The sequence below is a fragment of the Pyxicephalus adspersus genome, chromosome 10 (genome assembly GCF_032062135.1).
Source record: "Pyxicephalus adspersus chromosome 10, UCB_Pads_2.0, whole genome shotgun sequence".
NCBI classification, from domain to species: domain Eukaryota; kingdom Metazoa; phylum Chordata; class Amphibia; order Anura; family Pyxicephalidae; genus Pyxicephalus; species Pyxicephalus adspersus.
Window position 1 is genome coordinate 49,255,037 of NC_092867.1, and position 13,683 is coordinate 49,268,719.

Genomic DNA, 13,683 nt, shown 5'->3' on the forward strand with positions numbered 1-13,683 from the left:
TATATATATGCAGATCCCTAAGGTTGATGGTCCCTTGGATGAATTGAATGATTTATAAATCACTATGATACTTCTTTGAGTCTGCATGACCACATTCATTACTCGAAACTGGGAGAGTTTTTGGAGTGTTTCTTGATCTGTGGGCTGTGGTCTTCTCTGGTACCCCTTGTGCCTGCCTTTGCATTGGGTGACAAAGTGTACCCTTTATATTGTGAGTTCTACTAATAGGTACTTGGTGAGAAGTTGAAATTCTAATGAATATTGCAAATGCTTGCATTAAATATGATGTGATGCATGGCAGTAATAGCCTTTTGTATTAAATTGTAGTGCTGAGATATCTAGTTGTGTTGAACCATATACTTGAAGAAGTGAACTTTGTCTGTGAAACGCGTTGGATAAAGTAAAATCTCAGCATATGTACTACATCAATATGGTGGTCTTTAAAATAAGAAAAAAAAATAAAATGTATGGATGAACTTTTATTCAAACAATTGTAATAAAAGTATTTAATCTTTTATAAAAAAATAACTGTCATGAAAGTCCCATTTGGTGTGTCTCTCTTCCTGTTTATGAATATAGTTTGTAACTAGGGATGTTGACAGTATTCAAGGAATATATGGGATCTTAGGAGATTAAAATACTAAAGTTCTGAAGGTAACCATGATGTTCCATACTTTCGTGTATTCCAAATTTTGGTGGTGGAGGATGTTACATTTATGTGAGACCTATTTGACATTTTTGAGCCATAATTATGTGTGTTTTACAGCACTAGCACAGTGTACATACAGTCTAGGAAATTTAGTATCTAGATTTGAGAAGTTTAGTTGTAAGCTAGATAAAGGAAAAAATGAGAATAAGTATTCCTTTAGGAGGAGGAATGATGAGGTAGAATAGGAGAATTGAAATAGAAGTGATCTTAGAAACTACTATGTACTATCTTCTTCTAAGATCCAGTGGTGGAGGAGAGAAACATAACAGTGAGGAATATTTGTGGAGGAGATATGGACAGTAATAGGGATAAGGTAGTATAATACTTACACTTAAAGGTGATTAAGTCAGACAGAGACTCCTCCATAGAAAACAGACTTCCATAATATGACATTAATGCCTTGGTCTGTAAGTCAACATTAGGGATGAGCGAACAAGTCTTTAAAATTCGATCTTGCAGTGAATTCGGCCGTTCTTGCTTACTGAATTTTAAACGAGAATGACCGGTGTGTGATTAAGAAGATGTGTGATCCCCGGAATTAGAGGTTAACTAACCTCTAGTGCTGGGGTTCACACATCTGCTTAATGAAGCGGCCTGAGGCCCGAGGTGACCGCATTCATTGAGAATATCCCTGGACACTAGAGGTTAATTGCCCTCTAGTGCCAGGGATCACACATCTTCTCATTAAATGTGGCCTGGAGATCGCAAACAGGAGGATTCCCTGTGAATCCTCCTGTTACAATTTTCTAGATCTTGCGATGGTTTTGCAAAATCATTTCGCTGAAATTTTGCGAAACCATCTAAAGTTCGAGGAAATTTTCGCTCATCCCTAGTAAGCATATTTCCTATTGTTTTCTTCTATGGTTCTACCAGGACTATTGATTTTTACCAGGCTTGGAAACATTTGTAGGTGATTACAGACATGCAGTTTGGGACATCATTTACATTCTTATATATTAGAAATACATTAATATATTAGCAACTGCAATAATCAGAAAAAAACATATGTGAAAGACAGGAGGGATCTTTACACATGTCCAACATTCAAATATATTTTAAAGTTTATACAAGAGGGTTGAAAAAAGCACTGAAAAAAAATGGCATGTCTATGCAGGATTCATTTATGCCGTTGGTCTACTATTCATTCAACTTTGCATCATGTAAGATAGATGGGGCGGTTATGGACAGGACAGAATCCAGCAGCTGTGGGTGGTTGTTGGACTGCAGCACTGTTTTGCATCATAAATCCCTACAAAAAGAAAACAAACATAATAATATATTATTAAGGTTATACTGCAAAGATTAATAATATGAAGAAAAATCAATTGAACACATACTGGTTCTTTGAGAGAGTAGTTCCTTATACAATGACTTGACTGAAAACACCTACTGCTTTAAGAGATTGAGTACCCCACACCTTTCTTCTACTTGTTCTACCCTTATTTCTGCCTATCTTGCTGGTAGTTGTTGTCAGCAGGATAGAAAGTAAAGGTGGATCTCTCTAAAAAAAAATCCTTAGCTATCAGTAAGACCTGACGGGAGTTTTAATTCTAATTCCTTCCAATTATTGACTTGACATGCCCTTGCTGCACAAAAATTGATAGAAGGTAATGTTTTTTGGTGGAAGAAGTTTTTGCTTGTCTTAACACATTCTAAATTAACCCAAAAATTAATTGAGACACCCTGCTTTATTACCCCTTCAATCAGCCACACTACATCATGTAGAAATCTTCAAGGCTTCTCTCATTTACCAAAGATCACAATTCCTCTCTCTGAAAAATTACAAGGTGTCCCATATCCCAAAGGGGTGAACCATGTCCTATTATTATTATTATTATTATTAATATTATTATTATTATTATTAATAACTTGTATTTATAAAGCACCAGCATATTATGCAGTATTTTACATAGCCCATAGTCATATCACTGACTGTCCCTCAAAATGGTTTACAATCTAATGCCCCATACAATAATCATATGTCTTTACCACAGTCTAAGGGCATATTTGAGGGGAAGGCACCTCAAAAGGGAGAACATACAAGCTCCTTGCTGATAAAATCCTGGCAGAGATTCGAGCCTGTGACCTAGTAATGCAAAGGCCAGAGTGATAACCTTTGAGCCAACCATGCTACCCATGTCCTACTGCTCATTGTGGAATTACATGTGTTTCACTGTTTGTTATGGCAAAATGGTAGTTTGAACAAACCTTAAAAACGTGGCTCAAACTTTAAATGAGCCCCAATTCATAATTAGCACCAGGTCAGTGTGGCTTTGACTTAAAACTCTGCCAATGTATTAAGATATGACTGCATTGGCTCTTACCTGATTGGGTACTTCGAGATTTTTGTATTTTCTTGCACGACAACCAAATACAGAAATGCTAACAGACACAGAGAACTGCAGCAGATATGTCAAAATAAAAACTCCACGGAGAACATGACCTGCAATCTGTAAATGCAAAATAACATATTAAACAGTCAGTCTATCATAACTGATATTTCAGTGTTTGGTAGATCATGCAGAGTTAAAGTCCAAAAAAACCCAGAAATGAACAAGGCATACTGTACTAGAAATCAGGCTACAGATGTATGGAAGCAACATGGTGGACAGAATTTCTGTATCATGGACCAAATGTGCTTGAGCTCTGCAGCCCTTTTCCTTTCACCTAAGGACTGGATCAGTGGGCAGCTCAATCAGGTGTATGGCCACCATCAGTAGATGCATATAACAATTTTATGTCATTAACTGGACATATAAATACCATATTAAAAAAAAACCCACAACATCATCTATCGTCTAATCTGTCATACAACATCTAAGCTTTGTAGATAACAGTGGACAAAGATCTTAGCTTGGTTTCCTTTCAACTCAAAATCCCCTTCAAATGACAAAAAGGACAAGTTAACGAAAGCAAAAAAAGGCTTTCCATCTACCCTCTATAACTGTCCTACTGCATTGTATAGAGCCTTGCTGGTAAAAACAGGGTGCCTAGCTTCCTGCACTTGTTCACTACTGTACCATAAACTTGAAAACATGATTTGAGCTTGCAGTATATGTACTGTCCAGTGTTCTCCCCAGAATTTTTTTTCAGCCGGGTGGTGGGAAGCTGTAGCCGGGTGGTCAAAAATGGGGTGTGGCAAAAGATGGCAAATTTAGTGCTCCCAGTTGTTTATGCCATGGGTATCCAGTAACCTCTTATTGTTTCAGTGTTCTACCTTCCAAATGATATGTTCCAACTTTGTAATGCCTGTCCCATTAGTATATCCAATTTTTCTATTCTATGTATTTTGCCACAACTGTTCTATGCTGTGTATTGTGACCCAACTTACTAGTGTTCTAAGTTTTAGGAGTGTATTGCTTTGTAGTAGTGTAATAGTATAATGAATGTGGTGTAACAAGTTAGGCTTAGGTCATATTAGCAGCAAAAAACATTTACCCTTTCTGAGTGATTTCTGGCAACTGCTAGGCAGAGGATTGGTAACTGCTAGGATTGGTAACAGGCGGTAAGTGCTGGGTACCTAAGTTTGGTAACAGGAGGTAAGTGCTAGGCACCTAGGATTGGTAACAGGCATAGATAAGAGCGCTACTTTAGGAGTATTGGGTACAGTAGACCTGGTGCAGTCATTAAATATCTGGAGGACTGTGTCCCAGAAGCTGGATATAATTGGACATTCCCACCACACATGGAGCATCGTCCCTCTGTGGGAGTGGCAGCACCAGCATCAGTCAGATTGTGTGGAGGATATTCTGTGTAAGTCCACAGGACAATAATACCATCTGGATATTATCTTATAGTTAACCTCTTGAGCTTTACATGTTAATGAGAGCTTATGTGTGAGAATAAATTATTTTTCCCAATCATCCACAGTTATGGGTCCATCTATTTCTCTCTCCCAGTATCTAGTGTATATAGGGGGAGTGGACTCAGAGTGTAGATTAAGCATCTCGTACAACCTAGAAACAACGTGGGAGGGGTGAGCAGGCGAACTAACCAACTGCTCAAATTCCGTCAAACCCCTATTCAGTAAAGATAGGTTGGGAAAGAGGCTATGAAGGAGGACAGTTGCCTGTATGAGAGCCATGATAATAACTTGCTTCCGTTTGGTAGGTCAAGGGAGGACATAGGGGTAACTTGTCCATTGTGTAATATGCTCCTAAGGTGACGATCATCCGAAACTGACCAAGATAAAAAGTTTGCAACTCGCATTGCCAGAGGGAACATTGGGTTATCAAATAGGGGTGTAATGGGGCCCGGTTTCTTTGACAATTTACCCAATCTAAGGAGGATATTCCAAACATGTAGTAAGTCCATGGTGAGTTTAGGTATAGGGGAAGTTGGCTTTAACAGCAAATGATCCACCCACGGTAGGGAGCGGAGGCTAATTGGTGATAAAGATTCCTCCAGCATTACGTATTCCTTCAACTCCCCATTGTGAAACCAATCTATAAGACGTACCAAAACCGATGCCCTATAGTATGATAAAATATCTGGAGCCCCTGCACCTCCTCTATGCTTGGGCTCGACCAGTGTACTAAATGCCAAACTGGGGCGCTTTCTATGCCACAGGAATTTTAGAAACAACCTATGTATTTTACGTAAATATGCATTCGGAAAGAATATAGGAACTGTTTGAAAAACATATAATGTCCATTTTAAGAGTTAAAACTGGGAATAATGTCCATTTTAAGAGTGTTTTTGCGAGCAAACCAGGAGAGAGGCAAAGAATCATACTTCTGAAGGTCGGATTGTAGTTTGCTATATATTGGGGGGTAGTTGAACATGAACAATTTAGAGGGATCTGATGTAAGCATGATACCCAAGTACTTAATGGATTCCGTACAAATCCGAAAGGACGTATTGGTATGTATGGCTGGGATGTTATATACATCAGTAGGTCGTCCGCATAAAATGACCGTCCGCATCTTGACCCTCTGAACGTACGAATTGTGGCGCAAGGCCACAGCCAAATGTTGGAGTATTACTACAATTCTGGAAACCATACTAGGGCCCAGGCCCACCTGATGTAGCGCCGAATACATAAACTGCCAGCTAACCCTGTCAAAGGCTTTCTCAGCGTCTATTAATAGGAGATCCAGGAGCCGTAGATTTATCAGATAGGAGCCGTAATAGGAGCCGTAGATTTGGCAGATTGGGTCAGCAGGATAGTCTTAATGGTGTTGTCTCTAGCTTCCCTTCCATAAATGAACCCAGTTTGATCCTTATGGATCAACGAGGGCATGTATGGGGACAACCTATTAGCGATCAACTTAGAGAATATTTTTGCATCCACATTGATCAGTGATATAGGTCTGTAGTTAAAGCATACTGTATGGTCTTTGCCTGGCTTGGGGAGGACCATGATATGTGCTTCCAGACTCTGTGGTGGAAACAGTGTATCAATGGATATGGAAGAGAATACCTTGATCATGAAGGGGACGAGAGTGAGGGCATGCAGTTTATAGAACCGTGGAGTAAATCCATCTGGGCCAGGGCTCTTCCCTGTCGGCGCGGCATGTAAGGCAGCAGAGACCTTCCCATCAGTAAACGGGGGTTCTAATTGCAATATCACCTCAGGGTCTAATGTTGGAAGAGCTGTTTTAGTTATGTATTCCTGCAGGGAGGAGGAAGTCGTGTGACTAGGGCGGATTTGATAGAAATCTGAAAATTATTTATAAAAGGTTCGCAGAATCTCTTTGGGGATAGATGTCGGAAGTCGTGGAGGAGCTTGCGATGTGATCGTTTTGCTGATGAAAAGCGAGGTCGCTGAGGGCCATTCAGGTGATATATTGTCAGGAAGTCATAGATCCCGCACAATGCGGGGTAAGTCGAAGGGCTCCCGGAGAACATAGGTTCTGCCTCCCGATCTGATGATAAGATGGAAGGGGTGGCCCTACCTATAGGGAATGTTAAATTCACGAAGAGATGACAGGAGCAAGTGCCCTGGGAAGATCTAGTGTATGTTTAGAGAGGTCGGGCATCAGTTGTATCTGTTCCCCTGCATATTCAATATTGGTGGATTCTCTGGCTTTTTTCATAATGTCTTCCTTGGTTCTAAAAAAATGGATGCGATATATACTATCTCTAAGACGTTGCGGGTTGGTGCTGCGTGGGCCCAGATTTCTATGTATCCTATCTATCTCTATATCAACATCAGATGGCACAGCAAGGAGTTTAGCAAGTATAGAATAGGCCGCTGCTGGCAATTCAGAATTCGGTACAGATTCAGGTAGACCCCACGGATTTTGTTGCGCCTATTGCGATTTTCCGCATCATCATGCAATAAATACAACATATTAATTTGCGCTTCATGTTGTTCCAAAATGTCCGCATGGGACGTGACTTGTGAAGAGGGGTCAGCACATTGAGTTTGAAGATCTGTAGTAGCACTGGTCACCTGTTGAAGAGATTGTTGCATGGCTTGAAATTCTGCCTTACAACTCGCTTCCAAATGACCTATACTATAATCCAGGTCTTGCCTGGTGGGTAAGGCTCTAAGGTGGGCCTTCCAATCCCACTCCTCCCCAGTAGCTAGTGTATTAGGACTGTGGCTTAAAGTGTCCTCTAATAGAGAACGCATACAGGGGCTGCGGATAGGAGATGAACAAGGTACCTCTGATCATGGAGGTGTAGTAGCTTCTGAGCTCTGCACTTCAAGCTTAAGTGCTGGGCACCTAGGATTGGTAACAGGCGGTAAGAGCTGGGCACCTAGGATTGGTAACAGGCAGTAAGTGTTGGGCACCTAGGATTGGTAACAGGCAGTAAGTGTTGGGCACCTAGGATTGGTAACTGGTGATAAGTGCTGGGCACCTAGGATTGGTAACAGGCGGTAAGTGCTGCGCACCTAGGATTGGTAACAGGCGGTAAGTGCTGGGCACCTAGGATTGGTAACAGGCGGTAAGTGCTGGTCTTTTTCAGAGCTAGAAGTTTTTAAGCAGCAGTGGTTTCTGGCATGAGGAATGGACAAGTGTAACCTTACTGCCAGTGTGAATTCAGCCTAACTAACAGATGTGCTCCTGTGTCTATATTTAGTTAAAGTGAACTTTTCTGAAAACATTTTTTTTTCACTTGATTCTTTTACAAAATTAGTACAGTGGGCCAAAGCTGGCTCAGCTTCCATCTTCTCTCTGATGCTCACTTGTACGTCCAGTGCTGCCTTGCACTGCGCATGCATTAGATTGAACACTTTTTTTTACATTATAAGAAAGCCTCTGAAGATGCATGCACAGAAGGAGCAGTGCAGAGCCTCCTGGGATAAGTGACACAGATATCCCAGGAGGCTGCAGATTTCCCCTTCTGTCTTTAGCAAAATGGAAGTAAAGACTGAAGGGGAGAGGTCCTCTCCACAAAAGTGTAAAAACAAAAAAAAAGCACATTTTTCCATTATATAACAGAGAAAGTCACTCTTTAATATAATAATAAAAATGTGATGCTTTAATAGCATCATGCATGTTATATCAGATGGGGACAAGACAGCCAGGGATCCCCTCGCATCGCTGTCCATATTCTATATAAAAGCACTGTCTGTGACGTTTATCCACAGTGTGAAAGCAATGTGAGTGTAAAAGCTGCTTGTCATATTCTGCAGCCTAACAACTCACTGTGTTCAAACCTTCATATCTCCTAAACCGTTAGTTGTATTAACTTGAAATTTTTAAGCTACACGTGGAGGCATAGGAAACTGAAACTGTAGGTGCAAGTGGGGCACACTTGTGGCTAAACCTTATTAAAATGTATTTATTAATGAATTAATAAATGTATTTCAATCAGTTTTATTAGGTTTTCAACAAAAACATAGATTACATAACAGAAAAAAGATAACATAACATACAGCTCTTACAATCTGTTTATACATATCAGTTTTGGCTTAGTGCATACAAAGGATAAGAAACCGAATATAAATCCTATAAACAACATAGACCCTGAGAAGAAGAACCATAAACAGGAGAAACCCTTGTGGGTAAGTATTACACATATTGATACGAATGAATAGGAAACAACATAACGTCTCACAGAAGCGTATGGCACTGAATATAAACCAATAATCTAGACAACAATAATAAGAAAAAAAAAAACATACAACAAGCACAAACATATATAACAAAATAGCCCTGGGTAGAAGGGGTGGGAGAGGTGGAAATGGTACACAAAGCACATTAAAGAAAGTAGAGAATAACCCTTAAGGCCAAGATAGGAATCCAAATAGCAAATATGATCACTAAGATAAATACGTTTGAAGTCGGGGAGATTCTTTAAACCAATCCCAGGTAGACCATATTATTTTGAATTGATCCATTCTATCATCATCCTCCACAACCAACATTTCCATATATCGAATTTTTTCAAGTTCAGAAACCCAGTCTGCTACAGAAGAAGCAACAGGTTGCTTCCACAATCTCGGAATAATGAGCCTAGCAGCCGTTAGAAAATAGCGTAGAACTCCTTTCTTGATATTTTTGAGTGATCCCGGGACTATAGATAAGAGCGCTACTTTAGGAGTATTGGGTACAGTAGACCTGGTGCAGTCATTAAATATCTGGAGGACTGTGTCCCAGAAGCTGGATATAATAGAGAACGCATACAGGGGCTGCGGATAGGAGATGAACAAGGTACCTCTGATCATGGAGGTGTAGTAGCTTCTGAGCTCTGCACTTCAAGCTCCTGTTAAGGGCCAGTTCGTGGCTGTGCTGATCGGGACTCTGCTTGTGCGTCCGATGCGGCCGAAAATCGAGCCCCCGGCTTTGAGGCCTTGTCACGATCACTGCGGCCTCCCGCGGAGACGAACCCTGGTATGCCTCCGGATGAGGAATCGCCTCCAGTGGGGCGACCCTTCTGTGCTCCCTTAGTTTTGGGACCCATAGGTAAGTATAGGAAGGCACTGTAGAGCTGACACAGATTGAATTCCCCCAGGTGGGATACGGAGCTCCGGAGCTGTGCGTCCTACTCCGCCACCATCAGGCCACTCCCCGGGGAAGCCCATTTTAATGGGGAGAGAGTTTTTTTTGTTATAATGATGCTGTAGTAATGAGATTGTAAGGGGAGAATGTGCCCGCCACTTGCACCTATATTTTCAGTTTTGTACCCCCAGAAATTGGTGTACAAAGAGGAGAAGCAGACAGTAGTTTCATAGGTATGGATTTGTGACAGGTAGGTATATATTTAGGGACCCCACCCCAATGCTCCTTGCTATGTTAGTGGCCTTGGGGTCCCCAATTTGCATTTTCAATTTAGAACTCCTAGTTGCACTTTCCTCTGAAACAGCAACCCCAATGTTCAATTTTCATAACTTTTTACATTTGTGACCCCATATCTTGAAATTCTTTAAAGCTGGGGGGCTAAAATTGTAGTAACTAGTATCTATGAGGGTCTTCTGTACACCCTGAAAATTACAAGTCATTGTGACATACAGTTTAGGAAATTTGGACACAGAGAGCTGTGAGGATGCAGAACAACATGCAGACTTCACACAGCTCTAGCAGTGGATACATTTTACCGGCAGCTTTTTTCTTTTAAACAGAAATCCCAGCTTGTGCTATGAGATGGGGGCTTCCTGTGTCCCCTTCACATGAAGGATGACCTGTACGCTCAACTCTCATCCCACCAGCAATCCTCTGAACGGATGACACAGAGCACAGATGGCAGAGAGCAGCCTCACTGAGATCTGTTCGGAAGATGAGTGCTGCCAAGTAGAGGAGGGCGGGGTATTCACAGCAGCCGGAAGGAGCAACCGGCTAAAACCCTCTGGGGAGAACTATGACTGTCTATTCTTTGCCAGTCTATGGACATTAGTGCACAGAAACAGACAGCTAGCCATTTGTTTTTTGCAAACCAGTCTTTAGATCAGTTCACCATTGTAGGTGAAGGAAACAAGGAGTGTCTGGAGTGGCTTTAGGGTGCTAGGGAGGAATGTTGAGGGGATTATATAAGAATCCTTAACTTGTACTTAAATAATATTATGAATAATAATAATATTACATGTATATGACTTAAGCCAAACCTCTTTTAATTGTTTTTAAAAATAATAAGAATAGGAACCTCTGTCAGACTTTTTAATAAAATCTATTCAGCAATGGACAAGATAAATAAACTGATGGTTTGATAGATAGATAGATAGATAGATAGATAGATAGATAGATAGATAGATAGTTAGATACTTACAACTAAATCATAACAACCAGAATCATAGCAGTCATAATAGATAAGTAGATCAAAAGTGTTTAATGCCACGCCAGCAAAAGAGAAAATAGATATTGCAATGCTCAAGCCCAGGGAGCCTTTTATCTGTAAAAAAAAACACACCTTGCTAAAAAGTCTATCTTTATTTTTTTGTTAACATATAATTATTCCAGGTATTTTGGGATCTTACCAGAAGTAAATTTAGTACATTTTTAGGAAGTATGTTTTCAATCCAGGACCATATGCATTCCATGTTTGCTGGATCACCCACATTCTCCAATAATAGTCCATCTTCTCCAGTTTTGGAGATATTTAATAAATCAGGTCTATTGTGTTGTTGGCTTACAGTACAAGCTCTTTCAATAAGCCCTCATGCTTCATTTGGTTCTGCATCTCTTGCAGACCCGAGACTGCCCACTAGCCAATAATATGTACACAACACATTGCAGCCAACGCAACCATACAGTGAAGTATGATGACTAAAATACTGAAAAATAAATGTTTTGTACATATACTTTAATGTGTTCTACTTAAATGGAGGGCTTTTGTAGTGAAGTTTTGTGCATTCTGAACATTGCTCCAAAAATATAGACAGGTAATTCAGTGCCCAAAACTTTGTAATTTTGGGCAAAAACTAACCTATTTTTAATACCTCCAGACATTATGGGAAAAATTCTCTTGGCTAATTTAGGTTTTCTTGTTATCTTGTATCTAAGGTTAGCAGTTTCTAATGACTACAGTCAACTACTGACCTCTAAAAATCATACTTTGGTTTGGGCTTGAGTGTTAGAGTGTCATCACGACCAAGGCCACTTTCTACATAATGTTTGTGTGGGTCTTTAATAAATGTTCACAAAAAATTCATGGCTTCAACCTAATATTGTCCAGTCCCTATGTATCATTGCGGTATGGACTCCACAAAGTAAATGCTTAAACTTAAGCAATATAATTTATCACAAAATAATTTAACACATTTTAAAAGTAAACCAAATAGTCTAAATGCCTTAATTTATTTTATGTTAGATTTGGCTCAAATAGGGGGAGTCAGTGAAATGAAACAATTGTGCCCTCTACAGTGCGATCATTCAAACACAATGAATCTGCATACAGTGGGGAAGAATATAGTCAGGCTAAAAATGGGTAAAATAATGGCCAGTGAGTGATTCAACTCAGGGGCAATCAATTTAATTTTAATAGGTTTGTTTTGGCATACAAAAGAAGCAATTAAAACTTGTGTATAAGCAGTTGTTGAATTGGTTACCTTACCAGACACATGGAAGGCTTGGATGCAGCTGCCACTGACAAAGACCCTGCAATGATGTCCTGCAAAATATAAATGCAATGCACTTTAACTGTAAAAATTAGTGGAGCAGTGATTTTGTACCATTTCTTGTCATGTCAATGAGCAGGGTTGTGGTAGCAAGTAATACTTGTTGGGTTCATAACAAACCAGGAACCTAGAAAACCATGCCCCCATCCTCCCATTGATCAAACAAGGTTCTAACTAATGTTTCTCCATCTTAGCATAAATTATGAAAAAAGAAAATGCTCTGCTCACTAGATTGGGTGGTAGCAAAACATCATAGTCTCCTTCACCACCACCTGACATCAATAGCAGGTGGGCAGCAGCTTAACCCATCTTCACTCATCCTCTACTACAGAAGCCTGCAACTGTGCTATTCATCCCCCTACTACTCAAGCCGCTATGTCCCTGATATTTACACTACCAACTTATTTATTTACTGGGGATAAGTTTCCTTTAAGTTATTTTCCACATAAAATGTTTTTCTTCTCTATGTGTGTATACATTTATATAGTTAGAAATCAGACGTTCCTCAGGGAAGGTGTTTGGTGAGTATGGTAGCTCCTCAGTATCACCTGTGCATGCAATATATTGACAACTCATGAGAAAATAAAGTGTCATTTCATTACTATGGATGAGCGAGCAAGATTTGTAAGTTCAATCTCGCGGCGAATAGGGCGGTTCTCGCTTACCAAACATTTAGGCGGGAACGGCCTTGTACTTCGCCATGAGGTCACGTTCTCACCGAACAAACAAGGGAAAATGCAGGGGGTGGGAACGGCAACTATTTCTTGCGGGAATGGCGGGAGCGAATCATTTGCTCCCAGAATGCACAGCAAGGGCCAACAGCCCAATCAGGAGAGATCTGAGCACAAATATACAGGGAAGGAGATAGGGGTTAGTCACTCGATCTTGTGTTCTGTGTCAGAGAAAGAAGCAGTGAGAGAAGTGCTTTGTGACAGGGAGAGGTTAGGAGCCTTCTGTATATCTTGAAATATACAGATTGTGCAGATTTTGATGCTACCTCTTGCTATCTAGCAAAAAGGCAGAAACATTTCTGTATTTCTCTCAAAAAATACAGATATTTTATTTTGATCCCACTTGCTATCAAAAAAAGCAGAAAAAGTTCTGTATTTGTTTAAAAAAAATACAGATATTTCATTCTGATAGCACTTGCTATCTATCAAAAAAGCCAGAAAAAAATCTTTATTTCTCTAAAAAAAATACAGATATTTTATTCTGGTCCCACTTGCTATTTATTAAAAAAACCTGAAAAATGTCTGTATTTCTCGCAAAAATATAGATATTTAATTCTGATACCACTTGCTATCTTTCAAAAAAGCCATACAAATTTCTGTATTTCTCTCAAAAAAATACAGATATTTTATTTTGATCCCACTTGCTATTTATCAAAAAAGCCAGAAAAATGTCTGTATTTCTCTCCAAGAAATACAGATATTTCATTCTGACAGCACTTGCTATCTATCAAAAAAGC

General features: G+C 39.9%; 1 protein-coding gene across 3 annotated transcripts in view; it reads right to left on the reverse strand.

Moving 5' to 3' along the window:
• Positions 1 to 510: 510 nt before the first annotated feature.
• Positions 511 to 13,683, reverse strand: part of LOC140339429 (membrane-spanning 4-domains subfamily A member 4A-like) — a 58,842-nt gene continuing 45,669 nt past the window's right edge. For 2 of the 3 annotated variants that reach the window (XM_072424136.1, XM_072424135.1), the window contains 4 exons: positions 12,152 to 12,208; positions 10,868 to 10,990; positions 3,034 to 3,159; positions 511 to 1,958 (listed from right to left, as the gene is read on the reverse strand). In XM_072424136.1, coding sequence (XP_072280237.1) covers positions 1,866 to 1,958; positions 3,034 to 3,159; positions 10,868 to 10,990; positions 12,152 to 12,208 — 399 coding nt within the window. In that variant the 3' untranslated portion in view covers positions 511 to 1,865. The remainder of the gene's footprint in view (positions 1,959 to 3,033; positions 3,160 to 10,867; positions 10,991 to 12,151; positions 12,209 to 13,683) is intronic. The other variant, XM_072424137.1, reaches the window with a different exon arrangement.